At 44.4% G+C, this 17,190-nt stretch overlaps 1 protein-coding gene across 3 annotated transcripts in view; it reads right to left on the reverse strand.

The window, feature by feature from the left end:
• The window catches only part of FMN1 (formin 1), a 1,014,107-nt gene that overhangs the window by 104,652 nt on the left and 892,265 nt on the right, over positions 1 to 17,190 (reverse strand). For all 3 annotated transcript variants that reach the window (XM_069638563.1, XM_069638562.1, XM_069638564.1), the window contains one exon: positions 411 to 560. In XM_069638563.1, coding sequence (XP_069494664.1) covers positions 411 to 560 — 150 coding nt within the window. The remainder of the gene's footprint in view (positions 1 to 410; positions 561 to 17,190) is intronic.

Consider the following 17,190-nt stretch of genomic DNA (forward strand, 5'->3'; position numbering starts at 1 on the left):
GCTGTAGGCTCTTTAATAGAGGTAAAATATTAACTGGAAAAACAGCGGGGGTCTGGAGTGGGGTAGGTAGGTGTTCACTTTCACTAGCTAGAAACGGAGATAGGCCCATTTATGCTGCGCCCATATGTACATGCTCAGCACGCCAAGCTGATTTTACGCAACCACAGCTCTCATTTCCCGTTGTAAAGATGATGTTATTCACCAGATAGTGTGTTTTACACTTTGGGAGGTGGAGGACAAACATTTGTTTTCTCCCAGCCATCCTTATAGAATCACAGTTCTCACTCTTCATGTCCTATGTATACCCAGACTGGAGTGTGATAACCGTAGAAATGATCATTTTGGAGGAGGGCTTGGGGCAATCCACCCCTCTGTACCCCCCAGCAAACTGCAGAAGGCAGGCGTATTACCTTTCTGTGGAGATGTTCTTGCTTTCTCTCTTCCAAATGGTCTTGAAGTCGCCGCAGAATTCATACCACATCATGAAGACCTGGTTGGTCGTGATCTCCTTTTCGCCGTTCCTGGGTTTCAACCCAAAGAATCTTACAGTCTCTGCAAAGCTGAAAGGCAGAAGCGGAGCAGGAAAGAAAAACAGGCAATGGTTACACACAATTAAAAACAGCCTAAAGAAGTTTTCTGATCCCACAACAGACTTTGATGACATAGTCCTGTTTCTTTACAAGAAAATTGTCCAACTATGACCATGCCTCAAAGACATACTCTAGAATTAAAGTGGGGCTCATACCAGATTCATGCAGACCAGAATACATATGATACTGTTAGGTATGTATTAACGAGCAGGAAAACCTACACATCTCAGATACAATAAACGATCTAATCACATTGGACATGGGATAACATTACGCTCTGTGCATATTCTACAATGCAAGAAGGACCTGTGCATTCACTTACATTACATGTTACCCTTGAGAGCTTGCAGATTCAAATCTGTGCATGTGGCAAGAAATAGAATATTTCCATAAAACTGTAGCTGTGCAATGCTGATAAACAAAGCTATTAGGCCAAAGCATCAACAGGGTAGAAAACACAAGAGGAAGTCCACAGGTGCACGTCAAGCAAATTCAGAACACCCAAGATTTGCTTCAGGTAACATCCCTTTGTACCCCAAAAACCATCACTAATCTGGTCTCACAAATGGCTACAAATTCAATCCCTCGCAGAGCCCCCTTCCTCCTAACCCAAAAGGGTCACTTATTAGCTACTGAAATATGCACCTCTGGCGCCAACTGTTTACTTGCCCCCAACTTCTCACATATTTGCCTCAGAGCTGGACTAATTTTATCTTGCTCAAACGCTTACTACTTGCCACTCCAAACTAGGATACATTTTGCGCCAATCCCACATCTGTAATTTACGGCCTTCCGTGTGGTCAGTCATTTGATCACACCATATCAGTCTCTTTAGGCATGCAAAACAGTCTTTACCCTCCTGAACTGCTATTCACTTGCAGGAAAGTAGACAGACTTAACGGTTGCCAATGGCAACAAGGTGGTTGGTTATGCACAGCAAGTAACATTCACTCTTGATGACAATGTCAATGAATCTCTTCCAAGAGGCCACAGGGAATTGACGCAAATATTATTTTTTACATGTTTTAGTTTATATAAATGTTTACATTCCAAAATAGCATACTTATTTTTGAAAGAGAAAAAGATAAAAATAAAATAAACTTAAAACGAAATAAAACAAAATAAATCAAAATTTTGTCCGTTCTTCTCAGTTTTTCCAGCAAGTCATTGATGAGTTAAATTGACCTTAAAATCAGGCATTTAGTCTAATTCATTTCTCATCTATTATTCGGATAGGTCACGGTCTTGTTTTTTCATTATTGCTACCCAATAATTGATTGCTCTGAATATGAATGTTTTATGAGTCCCCACAAGCAGAGTTGCCCATCTTTGTTCTCCATTTTGTACGTTCTCTTCCATGGGGAGCATGGCCACACATTTTCTTCTTTCATTGTCTAGTGCCATGCATTCCATAAAGGTATGGTATATTGTTTCAATTTGATTTTTGTCACTACAGAACCGACAGTATTTCAGATCTGCGATTTGTTGCTGTTTTACCTTCACACGTAGGTAGTATATTGAGGCGTAGTCGTAGAAACAGATTTTGCGTTTTTTGGCAAGGGAAGAGGTTCAGATATTCCGGGATTTGGTTCAGCGCTCTACAATCATACAAGCAGTTGAGTGAAAGCTGGCATTGGGATTGTTTTCTAATTGTCAGAATCCAGTCATTTCTTTGTAGTTTTATTTTTGCTTTAGTTGGTCTACTTGTCAACATCTCCTCAGTAATGTCCAAGGTTATCATGGCTTGTTTACAGGCTTCTTTCCATGATCCTAAAATGGTGTCGTTCATAGATTTCTTTCGGGTTTGTAATAATTTCTTCGCCTGAATTTCTTCATAGGTTATTATTTTCCTGTATAAGTCAATTGTTTCCGACATTACAATGGATTCGATAGATTGGAGTGCTAATTCGAATCTTATGCGCTGCACTGGAAAAGAATTTGGCAGCGCTAGCACTTTCCTCCAGAAACGTCCCTCCATCTTGTCCCATTTTTGCCATGAGAAGTGTAGTAATGTCTCACTTCCGTAAGTCATTATTGGTATTACTTTTTGTCATCAAAAGTTGATCAATGGTCTGAATGAAAATGTTCCATATTTTCAATGAATCATCATCCCTTGTCGAGCAAGGGAATCAATGGGATGCCCATTCTTTGTTTCCTATATGCTGATCTAACCATGTATCAAGATATTTAATCCTTTTTACGTTTTCTACTTTAGTGTTGCCTATGTAAATTCTTGGTTCTTTCTTTTTATTCCTTGAGATGTTCAGTAATGGCATTACTCGAGATTTCGCTAGATTAATGGTGAAGTCATTTTCTCTTGCGTACTCATAAGGCATTGACTCTTTTTTGTAGATATATTTGGGTTTTATCAAACAACACTAAGTCGTCTGTATACATGATCCATTTTACTGGGGTTCCATTTAGGATCGGAGGATTTGCAATCAGAGTATTTTGGTTTGTATGGAAGTCTGAAGTGTAAAGGTTATAAAGGGTAGCTGCCAACGGGCAGCCTTGCTTCAAACCATTCGAGGTAGGGATTTCTTTTGATATGGTACCAGTTTGCGATAGTCGTACTCTTACGTTGGTTGTTGAGTATAAAGCTTTTATGGGCTCCAGAATTTCTGTAGGGCAATTCCATGTTGTAAGTTTTTGCCATAGCTTTTGTCTATACAGGCTGTCAAAGTCCATTTGGAAATCAATAAAGACTGCTATTGTCGCTGTCTTTGTTCTTATTGCCTCTAATTTAAGCAAATTTAGGATGAATAAATTAATATTCGTTCCTAGTCCTTTAGTGAAACCCGTTTGTCTCGGGTCACGCCTATTAGTTGTTCTTATCCATTCTGTTAATCCATGTTGTAAGATTGCTCCGAAAATTTTTCCTAATGGATCTAACAACGCTATCTGGCGATACATAGTTGGTGATTTTCTATCCCCTTTTTTAAAGATAGGTATTAGTATTGCGGCTTTCCAAGTAGAAGGGATTTGTTTCTGTTGAATGATGGTCTGGAAAAGGTGCTCACAGAGTTTGGAACAGACTTCTGGGTTTCTTTTTAAGATGTTGGGAAGTCAGTTAGGCCCTGGCGCACGTGAGGTGTTGAGATGTGTGATGATCGTTAGAATTTCGTCGTAGGACCCTTCAAATTCCCATGAGTTATTGGTTTGATGTTCTTTATGCTATATCCGATCTTCATTTTTATTTTGATAAATCTTGGTGAAGTGGTCAGTCCAGTCTGCTTCTATTACGTCCGTTATAAGCCGATCTTTATTCCGATTGTTGTTTTTTAAGAGGTTCCATAGTCCTCTTGAATTTCACTGGTTCAGGACTGCCAACATATGTTCCGGAATCCTCAAAGATTTTTAATCATGCCCAGGCAGGCTTTAGGCCAGGTAGAGGGACGGAGAATGTGCTTGTCTCAGTGCAAGACGATATGTCTAGACTTGTTGACGCGGGTGGAGTTGGAGCTCCGATTCTGCTGGATTTGTCCGCCGCATTTGATACAGTGGACCATCCTATCCTACTTTCTTGTTTAGCACAAATCGGGATCTCTGGCCCGGTCCTTGCTTGGTTTACTTCCTTTCTCGCAGATCGCACTCAGACCCTTGCTATGCCCCCTTTCCTTTCTTCCCCCTGTGCCCTCACTTGCGGTGTTCCCCAGGGATCGTCTCCTTCCCCTATTTTATTTAATATTTATATCTGAGCGCTGGTCTGCCTTATCCGCTCGTATGGACTCAATTGTTATTCCTACGCTGATGATACTCAAATCCTTATCCGTCTGGATCAGGATCAAACTGAGGCCTCAGCCTGTCTTCATGACTGTTTAAAAGCAGTCGGTGTCTGGATGGACCAAAATTGGCTCAAGCTCAATGGCGATAAAACAGAGGTGATGTTGGTGGGTTGCCCTCCCAGCCCCTCACTATGGACCCCCGCTTTTTGGCCTATGTCATTGGGCCTCCTGCCCTGTCCAGTGGACAAAGTGAAGAATTTGGGGGTTATTCTGTCCACCTCTCTATCCATGTCAAACCAGGTTTCAGCGGTCTGTCAATCCGCCCACCACCAGATTAGGGTACTTAAGAGGGTCCTCCCTATGATCCCGGAAGTTATGCGCCCTCCCGTGGTGGATGCATTAGTCCTTTCATGGTTGGACTATTGCAACTCCCTGTACCTTCCTCAGCCGGTGGGCCTTCTCCAACAACTTCAACGTATGCAGAATCTGGCAGCTAGACTAGCCACTGGTTCTCCTTAAGGCGCGCATATCTCGCCAGTGCTCTGCCAACTCCACTGGCTTCCAGTGGCTCAGCGAGTTAAGTTCGAGTCGCTGTGTATTGTCCACCGGGCAATTCAGGGTCTAGGATCTGAATTCCTTCAAACCAAATCCTCCCGATATATCCCGGAACGGAATCTCCGCTCCTCGACCACCAATCTACTTGTGGTTCCCAGGTACAACCGGGAAAGACTCGGTGGCAGAACTTTTTCCATTGCTGCGGCCAAGCTGTGGAACACCCTCCCATTGCTACTCAAGTCCACCTCTAATCATCTGGCCTTCAGGAAAGCTCTGAAAACCACTATTCTAGTTCTTTGGCTTTTCACTGATTTCTTGTTCGGTAGCTTCCTCACCAGCGCCATGATGCCTTTGGGCGACCGTGCGCTCTACAAGTCCAGGTAACATAACATGTTCTGCGTCATATTGCATCCGCATAGCTTGCAAGCTTTTTTGGCAATTTCTGTATTGTTGCTTACAAGTTTTAATTGCCTTTGTTTGTTCTTTGGGTTGTAAATTCTGTGTCGACCGTATTTGTGATCTTCATATTTTATTTTTGTTTGCCGTTTATTATGCACATGAATATGGGGTTTCTGATATGGTCCTGGTTTGTTATTCGGCTTTCTATATGGGCGAAGGAGCCATTCGTAATTTATCTTAAGTTGATCACTCATTTCGGTAGTCTGGAAGGTTTCTGGCAAGGATATGCTCTGCTCGTCTTATGCGGAGACCATTTAGGCCATGGTTTAATTCTTGGCTTCGTAATGTATCGTTGTATAAAAGCCTCTGCTTTTCTTTCCACGTCAGAGATAAAATATTGTGGTTGCTAGTAGTATTCTCAACGATTTCCATCCAAGAGTGAGTGCTTTGCAAAGTTGTAGTCTAAATGTCATGCATGCTGGACGTGGTTCTACCTCTTACGCTCATAGAACAGCTAGACCGTTCTATTCCAAATGGCGGTTGTTCGATTCATTGCCGGGAAAGCGACGTCTGCACTTTTCACGTCGCTAAATTCACGTGAATTCTGCTTCGTCACGTGATCTACGGCATTACGTATATAAGTAGCGTGGTAACTTCACTCGCTGCTTCTGATCGAATCATTTGGCGTTGTGTAGCTGAACCTCCAATCTGCATCCTTGCAGTTTACCTCAGCTGCTTCTTGGGCTGGGCCTTCTATAGTGTGTTTTCCTCCACACGCTGATTCCTGGAGCTGTTTGTTCGCGTGTAATTCCACACGCGCACGTTGTCTTCAAGCGCGGCTGGCCTGGGCTGCGTGAATCCTGTTCGCGTGCAATTCCTCAAGCGCACGCTGTCTTCAAGCGCGGCTGGCCTGGGCTGCGTGAATCCTGTTCGCGTGCAATTCCTCAAGCGCACACTGTCTTCAAGCGCGGCTGGCCTGGACTGCGTGAATCCTGTTCGCGTGTAATTCCACACGCACACATTATTTCTCCGCGGCTGTTCAGAACCGCGTGTACAAAAGGGCGATCTTTCCGACTCCTGCATCTGTGATACTAAGAGGTGGATTTATTCATTTTTATACTTTTCTCTACGTGGGAAGGAAGCTTTTCAAGGACTGTTGGAAGGTGACAGTGAACAGTACTTTGGACGCTATCCTGTGGTGCAGCAACCCGGTATCTAGCGTGAGCCTCGTGCCGTTCGGGATAAGTCTCCCTTACTAATCTTCCCTTCCTTGTCGTTTGTTCCAATTCCGGATTTTTCCTCCAGAGACTTCTGCTGGATTCTTCTACACCAGTCATAAAGTCAGTGTGTGAATCAATGCCAAATACTGTTCTATCATAAAGAGTCAATTTGGGGCAGTTTCTTATGATACTTTATTTTGTTCTAGGCTGACTTCCTATACTTTACCCACGCCTGTTTCATCAGTCAGAGAGTTGTATCATTTGGAAAGTCTAAACTTGACTTCACAACTATCAAATCGTATGAACAGGGATCCGGAAGACCCTACCATCTGTATCCTTTTGAGTACCGTATCCTTTTCAGTCAATACTTTGGTGCTTTATGACACTAAATAGGCAAAAGCCTTTCCTTTTTGCCATGTCAGCCTTGGCGGTCTGTCTCCTTGTAGTTGCCCATTCAGAAGTTCAATATTTCGAGACACATTTGTTTTTCCAAGTTTTGGCTTTCTTTGTAAGTTTATTGAGTGGGATTTCAGTGGCTGCTTTTGTGAATAGATGAATGTTCAAATCACCACAAATAATTGTCTGATTGTTTGTATAGCGGTTTCCCAATTCATCTATTGCTGAGGATATGACGCCCATGAAGCAGTTATCATTAATGAACATTGGATTCCAATAGACATTGAAAATGGATAGTGTCTTCTGAGGCCGTTGTTCGCAGTCATGGTTCGCAGTCATGTTGTTAGCAGTGTTTGGAGTCTTCTCTAATGTAATGGTCTGTATAAAAGGAATTCAGATTGGTAGACTCTAGCACATGTAGGTTGGCAGCTGCTTTGATCATTGTCAGTCTTGAAGATGGGCGACCCTTCCGGCGGGTAATTGCTGGGTTCATAGATACTGTATAACCATCACACATTGGTTGCTCACTAATCCAAGTTTCTTGGAGACATATTGTGTCTGCATTTGTTAAATTGTAATTTTCCCCCTCAAATAGATGTCTGGACCCCCGCAAATTCAAACAACTTAGTTTCCAAGGAGTTTTTATTGTAGTGTCATTACATTATGCCTTCTTATTTGTCTTGGATGTATTCCTTTGTGGATGTTTACTCTTTTTCCAATATGGTGTTTCCAGTTTTTCTCAAATATTATATTGAAGACACTGTATAAAATACTATTCAAACATCTCAAGCATAGAGTGGTCACTAATAAACATATGTAGCCACCTTTAAAGAAAGAAAGATGGTATAGTTCTAGGGGCTATATGGTATTCAGCGATGCTGGGGCACCTGAAAGCAAGATGACGGCACCCCAAGCTGCAGCTGTAAAGAAAATGCATTGTGCACAACCAGTAAATGATTACCAATACGCAATGCCGGCTACAGCGCCTGGTTGGCCATCCCTGGGTTCTTTGCAAAGGGGTGTAAATCGTCAGCCAATTCACAGTACTCAAGAGAACCATCTAAAATTAAAACCATATGCCAACAGAATCCATGTCCATGGGCGTAATTTTAGGACGGGGGTGTTTCTCCCCCCCCCCCCCCCCCCTCAAACATTCATGGCACACCATTTTGTCCCCATTCATTTGGCTGGGGCACCTTTTCTTTAGATGTCATGTCGCCCTCAACATTTTCAGCAGTTACTCCACTGTCCATGTCACCAGGAATTATTACAATAAACACCTTCATGCGCCAACAGAAAGATCCAACACAAAGAAAAAGCAACCCATTGAGTGGCTTCTAAATCCCAGAAAGTGGCCTTCTATTTTCTTATCAAACCTTCTCTTTGTCAGCATAAAGACACATACCCAAACCTGGACATGTTTCCCAAGAGAGCAACTACAAGCATTTCTCTTCACTCCCACAGAATGTGCATTTGGAGCCCAGACCAAACAGAGGCTGGAAACATGATCGTACTTTGCATAAAACCATAAACTGGGGTAGCAAGTCTCTGCTTTGGAACCAAAATCCCAGGTGTACACCTAACTCACTAGCGCTTTTTTATCTTCTTGACTTCACACATGTATGAGATGGATGCAAGAGAAGAAGAATCTCTATGAAGCAGCATTATAGCCCTGAAATACCTCCCCCCCCGCCCCTTAGGCTGAGAAACAACTTAATTTTGTAACATCCACAAACCAGCTGCAAACTGTTTTAGCCAGGAAATACTTGCCCCACCACACACAAAGAAAATAAGTCTGTCCGCTTACTTTTGAGTGCGTCTACACCGGCATCATCCTTAGACCTTCATTTTCTCTGCATGGATGTCTTCGCGTGAATGGTCTCTCTTAATGAGGAGGCTATATTGACCTCTGTGAATGAGTTCGTATTCTATGGGGGCTTGGAGGTTGACCTTTTGGCATTCCTCGGTTTTCTTATTCGCTTCAGGTCACCCCTGTAAATTGTGGCATTGAGGTTGACCTGGTGGCATTTTTGCGACACCCACCGGGCTTTTAGTAGCATTACGTGAAGTTATTAAATTATTGCAGGGCTGGGACAGAATGCCATTGGGCAATGGCAGGATAGACCAAGCTTTTGTGATTTTTATTAAATAAAATAATGTGGGGAATTCAGTTTCTAAAAGGGAGGTCTGCTGATTAAGTACTCTTTTCATAAAGATCAAAAGCATAGCATATTTATCAATCTTTTCTTTACCAGTCGCTTGACATCTCCAGCACCAGCCCTGTGTGGTAACAGGGCTAGTTCAAAGGTCAAATGTGCATTCATGACAGCTCTTGGTACACAAAGTTCAAGTTGTTAGAGGTGGCATTTTAACTGTCTGCTCACCTGATTCACAACCTAAAACTGTGTATCCTAGTTAGCCTGCTGGCATGTTAAACTGTAAATATAATCCATGCCAGGTTATGACATGGTTATAAACTAGGGTCCCACAATTATATACCCACAGCAAATTGATATCACACGTGTGTCAACTTGGTGAGCAGTGTTCAGCTATGACAGGGATGTGTGAAACAGCCATTTGGGCCAATGATCGGGAAAGCAAGGGCAACACCTTCCTCCCAGGGAACATGAACCTCCCCCAAGTCCCCAAGGAGATCCCGTGGGAATTGGTGTTTTAAAGGCAGCACTGTGATAACAGACACTCTCACACCAGGTTGAAGAAACCAGACAGGGGCAGAGTAGCCATAGGAGAGGGGTAGACAGAGGGGTCTACCACTTTGGCATCTGCTGAAGCTCTCTATCACTTTCTGTACTCATTAACTACAGACAAAGCACCATGGGTATGTCGTCAGCCTGCAATGGACCCCTTACAGTAGGCTTGGACTAATCCCCTGCAGCATTCTGCTTTCAAAAGCAGGGGAAACTCGTTCTTGATTGGATTTATCTTTGAACTTTCAAACGAAAAAAAAAAGGATTCACTGGAGCTCTGTTGGGAATGCAGCCTATTCTGAAGTACTCTGCCATAGAGATGAAGACAAAGGGCATCCATGACAAGGCAAACTCTGCTCCTTAGACATCCCCAGGAACAACAGTGGGGGTGGGACTGCTGTGGGCCAAAGTATCTCTGCTGCCTGTGCATTGGAACCAGGATTCTGCTCACTGGAGCCAAAAGAGCCCCTGTAGGTGCCAGATAACTTCCCTGAGTGGAACCTCCCACATGTCTAGCCACTACATGACCTGCAGTGCTGCTTTTGGCACTCTACACATGTTGGAATTGCTTACCTGCCTATTGAGCCATCCAGACACCGGCGTGACGCATTGAAATGGACTGCCTCGACTACATGGAAGCAATTCCAACACGGACTTACCTGCTGGAAGCCATTGATTCGCCCGTCCCAAATGCCGACTCTCCCCTGCAGAAGCACTCTTTTGCCGCCGATTGGACTGCTACCTCAAATACCGACTTTACTCAAAAGGGGTCCACGTATCAAACTGGATCGATGGAGGCACTGCATGACTAATCGCTACACTGGCACGATTGCAGTAAAAGCACCTAGAAGCCTACCGCGACGCTGCCGAGCACCCAAGTCAAGAACTACAGGCATTCTGAAGAGGGCCTGTCCCCCATGTCCACTTTATGGCACCATAGTGACTTAAACCCTCCCCCTTTTCTGACTGTTTGTGAACATATGCTTGAAGATTGACATTGCTGCTGAAGTCTTTTCGCCTGAACATCCCCGCTTATGAACCCAGAGTGCCCTTCGTCAAAAGTATGCATTTGCTGCGTTTCCCTTACATGGATGTTTCTTTGATGTTTTTAGTTGTGTGCATCAATTCGTTGTATTAAAGCCCCTCTTTTCTTAGTACCTTGATAGGACATTCTTTTATTTTGGTGCCACTGTGCTATGCTTGTGTTGCTACGGTTATCAGCTCACACCTCTGCTGAAGATATAACCTTCCCTCTGCCCACATATCCAAAAGAGCCAAAGGAGATCTACTGGTCGGGTTGCACCCGATTCACCTTTCTGATTGGGAGCGCTGCTGGATTAGTAGTAGTAACTAGTGGGAGGCTCAGGTGGTTTAGCCACTACTCGTGGCTGTGCTCCTGCAGAGCAGTAGTCATTTCATCACAAGGGATTTGAAGAGGCCAGAGAGGGAGGGGATAACCCATGCCCACCAAAGCTCCACTGGGCAGGGAGCGTCAAGTTGCACTTGCTTGAATGCCCTCTGTTGGAAGAGCAGTGGTTTTTCCTCTCTTCCTTTTATTTGGGCTACAATGCTGCTTTTTCTCTGCGTTGCAGGTTTCAATTACTTTCCTTGGTTTGATCTATGGAGAGCAATAGAGGCTGGGTTGTTTTTTTCTTTTACTGGGGCAGCACAAGGAGAGGGGCACGGGCTGGCCTACTGCAGCTCTTCATTATTTGTATTCATTTTACTTTTTTTGGGCACCTGCTCTGCGGTGCAACACAGATGGAAGGGGCCGGCAGAGACCAGATTTCTTTGCCCACTTTGCATCACGTGAGAGCTGGAAAGAAAAGGGGACATTTTCTTTTTCTGCAAATCTGTATATAGCAGAGCAGCCCAGGAAATGCTGCAATAATGTATTTAACTCAAGTGTACGTGCCCTCCAGTGTGGCCCAGGACAGTATGGAGTGACCCAAACTGCAGCACACCCAACACTCTTCCCTTGGAAGACAGAGGCTTGCAGTATTGCATTGCTCTCCTGTGCCATGGATGATGGCACAGATCGGGAGCAACATGGGAAACCTATCCCTTTCTTGACTTGGTGGTGGACCCTGTGGCACTGCTGCTTCACGGATTACACTCCCTCTCGGACCCAGGAGTGCAGCTTAACTGATACCACCGATGCAGAGATCACAGGCTGCCCTCCAAACCTTCAACTCTCCCCACATGCTGTCTTTTCCATATTGACCACTGGGTCATTCCCAGAAATGTCTCAGAGCCCTGTACCAGGGCAGTTCCATTTGCAGCTATTTTGGGGTACATTACCTCAGCTGTGTGAAAGGCTGGTTTTAAAATATTATTGGGATACACTGTAAGGCAGTCTTATATAGACCTTGTCTGCCAATGTTGTTGGCCACGATGAGCATGACTCTTTACGAAAAGAAGGTATGGGTTGTCAGGGAGATTGCAGGAGAGGTAGATGCAGGAGAGGTAGACGCGAAACATGTGGTGTTGATGGGTGCAGGTCACAAGTAACTGGATACTGTGCACTGGTGTGTGTTGCATCGGTTAGACAGAGAGATGCTTGGGGGATAGGTTTATCCAAAAGGGACTCAAGACCTGAAGGCTAACATGCATTGGGTTACCTGCTGATGAGGGGGGTGTAAATGGGGCTAAATAGGGGAGCTTAGTCAAAATGTCATTAATATACATGTGATGGTGGCTGGGCCTGTGGCATGTGTCTGTGGGAGATTTGTGTGTGCATTGTAAGGTGGTAGCAGATCTTTAGGATACGAGAAGTGGGGAAAGAGAAAGTGCCGAGCGTCCCCCTTGAATGAGTTAGCATGTGGCCCTCTGAGAAGTGGTTGGGATGGGTTGTTAGCGGTTTGCAGTAGTATTTGTTACATTCCATTTTCACGAGAGGACCGACTCAGAAGAGAGAATTTTCTGATCATCTTTGTCGGTAGGTCACACACAGGTTCCAGGTATTTTCCTACATTTAAGGGGTGCCTGTCATTTGATCAAAGTTCAGGTGAATAGGAGTGTAATTGGGGAGGCGGGTTGTGGGGCAGGTCTCGTCCTAGAGTTAGGTGAACAGCTAGGTTTAAATCTGTTATTGGAAGCTTAGGCCGTATTCTTCTATAATACTGCGCTACTGTTAAAAGATTCCTGCCCAAATGCTGGCTGCCCACACTCTGTACAGGGCTCTGATGCTCTTGAGCTAGGTGCGTGCTTTAAACAATAAAATAATGTTTTGGTATAGAGTTCTAGAGTTTGCTTGTAAGGAGGGAGAAAGAGGACCCTCCATGCCGTTCCCGGATGAAGTCTCATACCTTTGCTTGTGCATCATAGCTGGATTGGAGTTTTCTCAATGCTATGTATTTTTAAGTATTTACTTGTGATCAATGTGGCCCCTGTCATGGTGTGCACAGTGAGAGATACAGTTTGGAAGTGACCTCTTTTTTGACTGGGAGACAGTGAAATGCTTAGAGTGATGTGTTCACATTTTTCTGTTTTCCGTCTTTGGAAGTAATTTGGCTGCCAGATTAAGTCATCTTTTTAGTCTATGGAATAGATATTCTGGAGAGTCCAAGCCAAAGGCTGTTGATGGAGTCAATGCTCAATAGTATCAGCGAGAAAAGCGGCATGATGTTCATGAAGGCCTGGTAGGGTATGATGTGTCGTAAGGTGCAGAGTTGGGAAAAGCACCTCCGTACGATGGCTTTCACTGGTGGTTCTAGAGCAAGGTTGCAGTCCATTGTACTTCCAAGGTTCTTCAGAGTTAGAAGGCAAAGGCCGATTACATCCTGCCAGGGGATTAGTTTGAGGTTAGGCAGCGTTGCATCACCGAACTTGAGCTCTGCTTCGCTTGCATTGAGATTAAGTTAGTTTAAGGTTATCCAAGAGTCCATGTGTGCAAGGCATGTATTCAGGTACAGTGAGACCAAGGTTTAATCATTTGTGAATGATTTGTGTCTTCTGCATCACTGAATCAAGGGTGGCCTGTGTGGCTGATGAGATGCATGGGAGGATAGCTTAGGGGCAACAGGCTCGCCTGGGAAGCAAGATGACATGGAGCAACACAAGTTCGATCCCCGGGTCCGCGCTTAGTAACCTCTGGTTATTAAGTGCGTTATAAATAACCTATCATATCAGATCACACAGAATGTGTGGGAGGAGGGGTCATTTATATGCTGAAGAGAAGAGGCGAGAGGTTGGAACCTTGGGGTACTCTCCAAGTCAGTGTGAGAAGATGTGATCTGAAGTGGGCCCGAGTGTTGTTAAAGATGATGATGCATCATATGGCAATTCCCCCTTTCCCAATGTTCGCTACTCTTTAGTAGGATCTCATGACTAATGGTGTAGAAGTCAGACAAAATATTGAGAAGTATGAGAGCGCAGGGCAAGTAGTTGTGTTGTGTGGGGAGTTAACTGTATGCGCAGCAGCAGGTCTAAGAACTGAAATGAGTCAGGAAACTTCTGAATCTATGCAACATGCCCTAAAATGTACCTTTACCCTGATCGCCATGTGAGGATGGTTCTTCAGGGGGTCTTTCTGAAGGAACTTCTACTGCTACAGCCAGTGCACCAGCTGTGAACAAAGCAGCAAAGCAAAAAAATCATTCGATAACAGCCTTTTTTTAACACAGTTTCTGAACGAAAAGCTTGGAGGACACTCCAAATCTAATGGAAGTCACTACTCATACTAACTCTTCAATATCCTCATACTCTTCTACACCAGCGCCTACCCTGCCTAGGCATCTGTCAGCATTGTTAAACTGTGTTGACAAGGGCATCTCTGCGCGTATGGGGTCCGAGCGGGATATCCTTCTCTTGGAAAAAAATCGTGCTATGTACATTAGTGGCACTGTACGAAAGCCTGAAAGCAGAGTCTCAAGTTCACTCATCATTGTTGGAGTCCTTGTTATTCAAATTGAACCAGTTTGGAGTTCATACCAAACTGAAATAATTCCAGATAACGCCTGCTCCAACTCATTATTAATTCTGAAACACAGTTTAGGGGTGAAAACGTGGCTGCTTGCCGTGTGTGTCAGACTATAAAGCAGTCCTCCGCTTCGACATCTTTATGCGGACCAGTGGGACTGAGCGAAAGTGCCACTACCCTAACAGTGTCGAAAACAGTGTAAATTAGCAAACTTCATTAGGAACCCCAAAAAGAGGGCAGTTCCTGAATGGAGGCATGGACGTTGCCAGTGTATCCAATACTGGCGCCCAGGTGTTAAATATCTCAGATGACACCTCGGTTGTTTAAATTGCTGTCGGGTCTCCTGCTATTAAGTCCAATAAGTGCAAAAAGAAGCCTAAAACTGTTAAATTTAATGTACCACAATGTGAGGGGAGAAGAAAATCAAAAAATACATCTCAACAAAAAGGGAAAAATCAATCATCTTGCAAGTTCTTGCGCTCACTCACAAGGCAACCGGACTTGCTGGCCAAACTACGGAATGCCCCTCAAAGGAAAATTCCCAAAACTACAGGAGGTAGCAGCGGCAATAAACAAGCTGGCGACGTTAATTCCTTGAACCCTACAGAGCAAGAGACCATTATTATTACAGCGACACAGGAGGTCCAAGCAGACTCTTCCCTGTGTTCAACTACAATGGCTTCAACATCGGAGGCTACAGCAACATGTATAACAGAGGGAAATGTCAGTGTTGTCAGAGCTGGGCCTGTGGACAGGCAGACATTGACTTCTCTACCCTCCTTGGTCAATGTCCTCCGGCATGACCAATCACATATGGCATCTGTCCCTCAATACTTCTGATCTGTTGGATTGACAACTTGTGATCAGCAGGGTGCACACCAGCTCCTGTCTAGCGGGATCACACCACAAGAGTCTCCCATATAAATGAAATACTGGGGACCTGTGGTGTTCAAGATGAGACCTACTTTCGAACAACACCGGCCAGTATTTTGAGGGGCTGGAAGGAGCCAGATCAGCCTGAAGAGAGGGCTGTCTCTTTGCTGACTAGTTATAGGGGGCCTGCTGTAAATTCAGGTCTGCTACGAGTGCCTACCAGTGAGCAAGACAACACGTACGACCTGGGAATTCTGGTTGCAAGCTTGTTACCAGATAAAGAATACATTGATCAAATGTCTGCTGGGAGAGGTCCCCGAGCTGCAAGCTTTGTCAACTAAAGATATTGACCGAGTGAACTTCACTGACCTCCATATAACAGATTATACTGTTTCATATGTAAGGTCACAATTAGTCTTTGTACCCGTCCCAGGATTGCCTCAATCACCAAGACAAGTGGGCTTTTACATGACACCTTATAGAGGCATGAGCTATTGGCTAAAAGGGTCCTAGAAGGATTATGCTTCAGAACCACTCTGAGGCAATGTGAAAACTTCGAAAAATAAAAACACCTGTGACTTCTGGAACCTCGTAAATCAGTATTGGAACCAACCACATGATACCAAAGTAAATCCAGTTCCAGAATCTGAATGGGTCCTTCATTTTGAGAATCTGTTCTGTGCTATACCAGCTGAGACTGCCGATACTTCCCCTTATGAAGATATCAAGGGAAATGTATGGACTCTCATTCGAACAGGACACTACTGAAGGCATCTTATTGAAGATTAGTTCATCCCGAGCACCGGGGCCCAACAAACTGTCTAATGCACTGTTCAAAAGCTCTCAGAAAAAGTGGTCTATTGTTTTAAAACTGCTCTTTAAACATATTGACCACTAATATCCTTCCTGAATCTTGGCAAGTGGCACATGTAGCGCCAATTTCTAAAAAGGGCTCTCGTTCCAACCCATATAACTATAGGCGAATAGCTATTCTAGATGTTGGCAGCAAGGTCTTTGCGACCATGCTGTTGGATGAACTGCAGACATGGGCTAGGGAGTCCGGCATTCTTAAGACAAGGCAGACCGGCTTTCGCATACGTACGAGTACCTCGCTTAACGGAGTGCTGCTGAAATCTGTGCAATCTTTGACCTGGGCAAAACAGTAAGACTCCTGTCTTTATAGCCACCATCAATTTATCTGCAGCATTTGATACTGTCAGTAGACATCTACTCTGGGCGGTAAGCTAATAGAAGTGTGATGCACCAAATTAAATCGATGGAACCAACTCCCGATCTCTCTAATGGGCCGGATGGTGCTGATCAAAATGATAGTACTTCCAAAAATACATGCTCATCGTTTGTATGGAAGGGACAAGCGCAGGCCAGTTGGAAACGCCTAACCATGCCATTCGAGAAAGGGGGGCTGTCAGCCCCTGACTTTGAATTGTATTTCTTTTCTGCCCAGGGCTACTACGCCATGTACTGGGTGGATGGAGCCCCCGATTCAGCACATGCGACAATTGAAATGCAGGGAAACACCCAGTATGCCTCCTACATAAACTAGCAGAAGGGGAAGTTATCTGTTATAACCATATAGAACCCTCTCTGGTCACGTGCAGAGCGTGGACAAGGCCGATAGACCAACCCAGCAACACTGATGTATGACCCAAATATGCCTATATAGGATGCTCCTTACTTACCACCTACGCAAGATGCAGCTCTGGCAGTACACTGGCGAGACAAGGGAGCACACCAGTTCAGGAACTTATATCGAGACCATACATTCGTGCACTGGGAAGATAG

Source organism: Ambystoma mexicanum, chromosome 14 (genome assembly GCF_040938575.1).
Source record: "Ambystoma mexicanum isolate Mex_15411 chromosome 14, UKY_AmexF1_1, whole genome shotgun sequence".
NCBI classification, from domain to species: Eukaryota; Metazoa; Chordata; class Amphibia; order Caudata; family Ambystomatidae; genus Ambystoma; species Ambystoma mexicanum.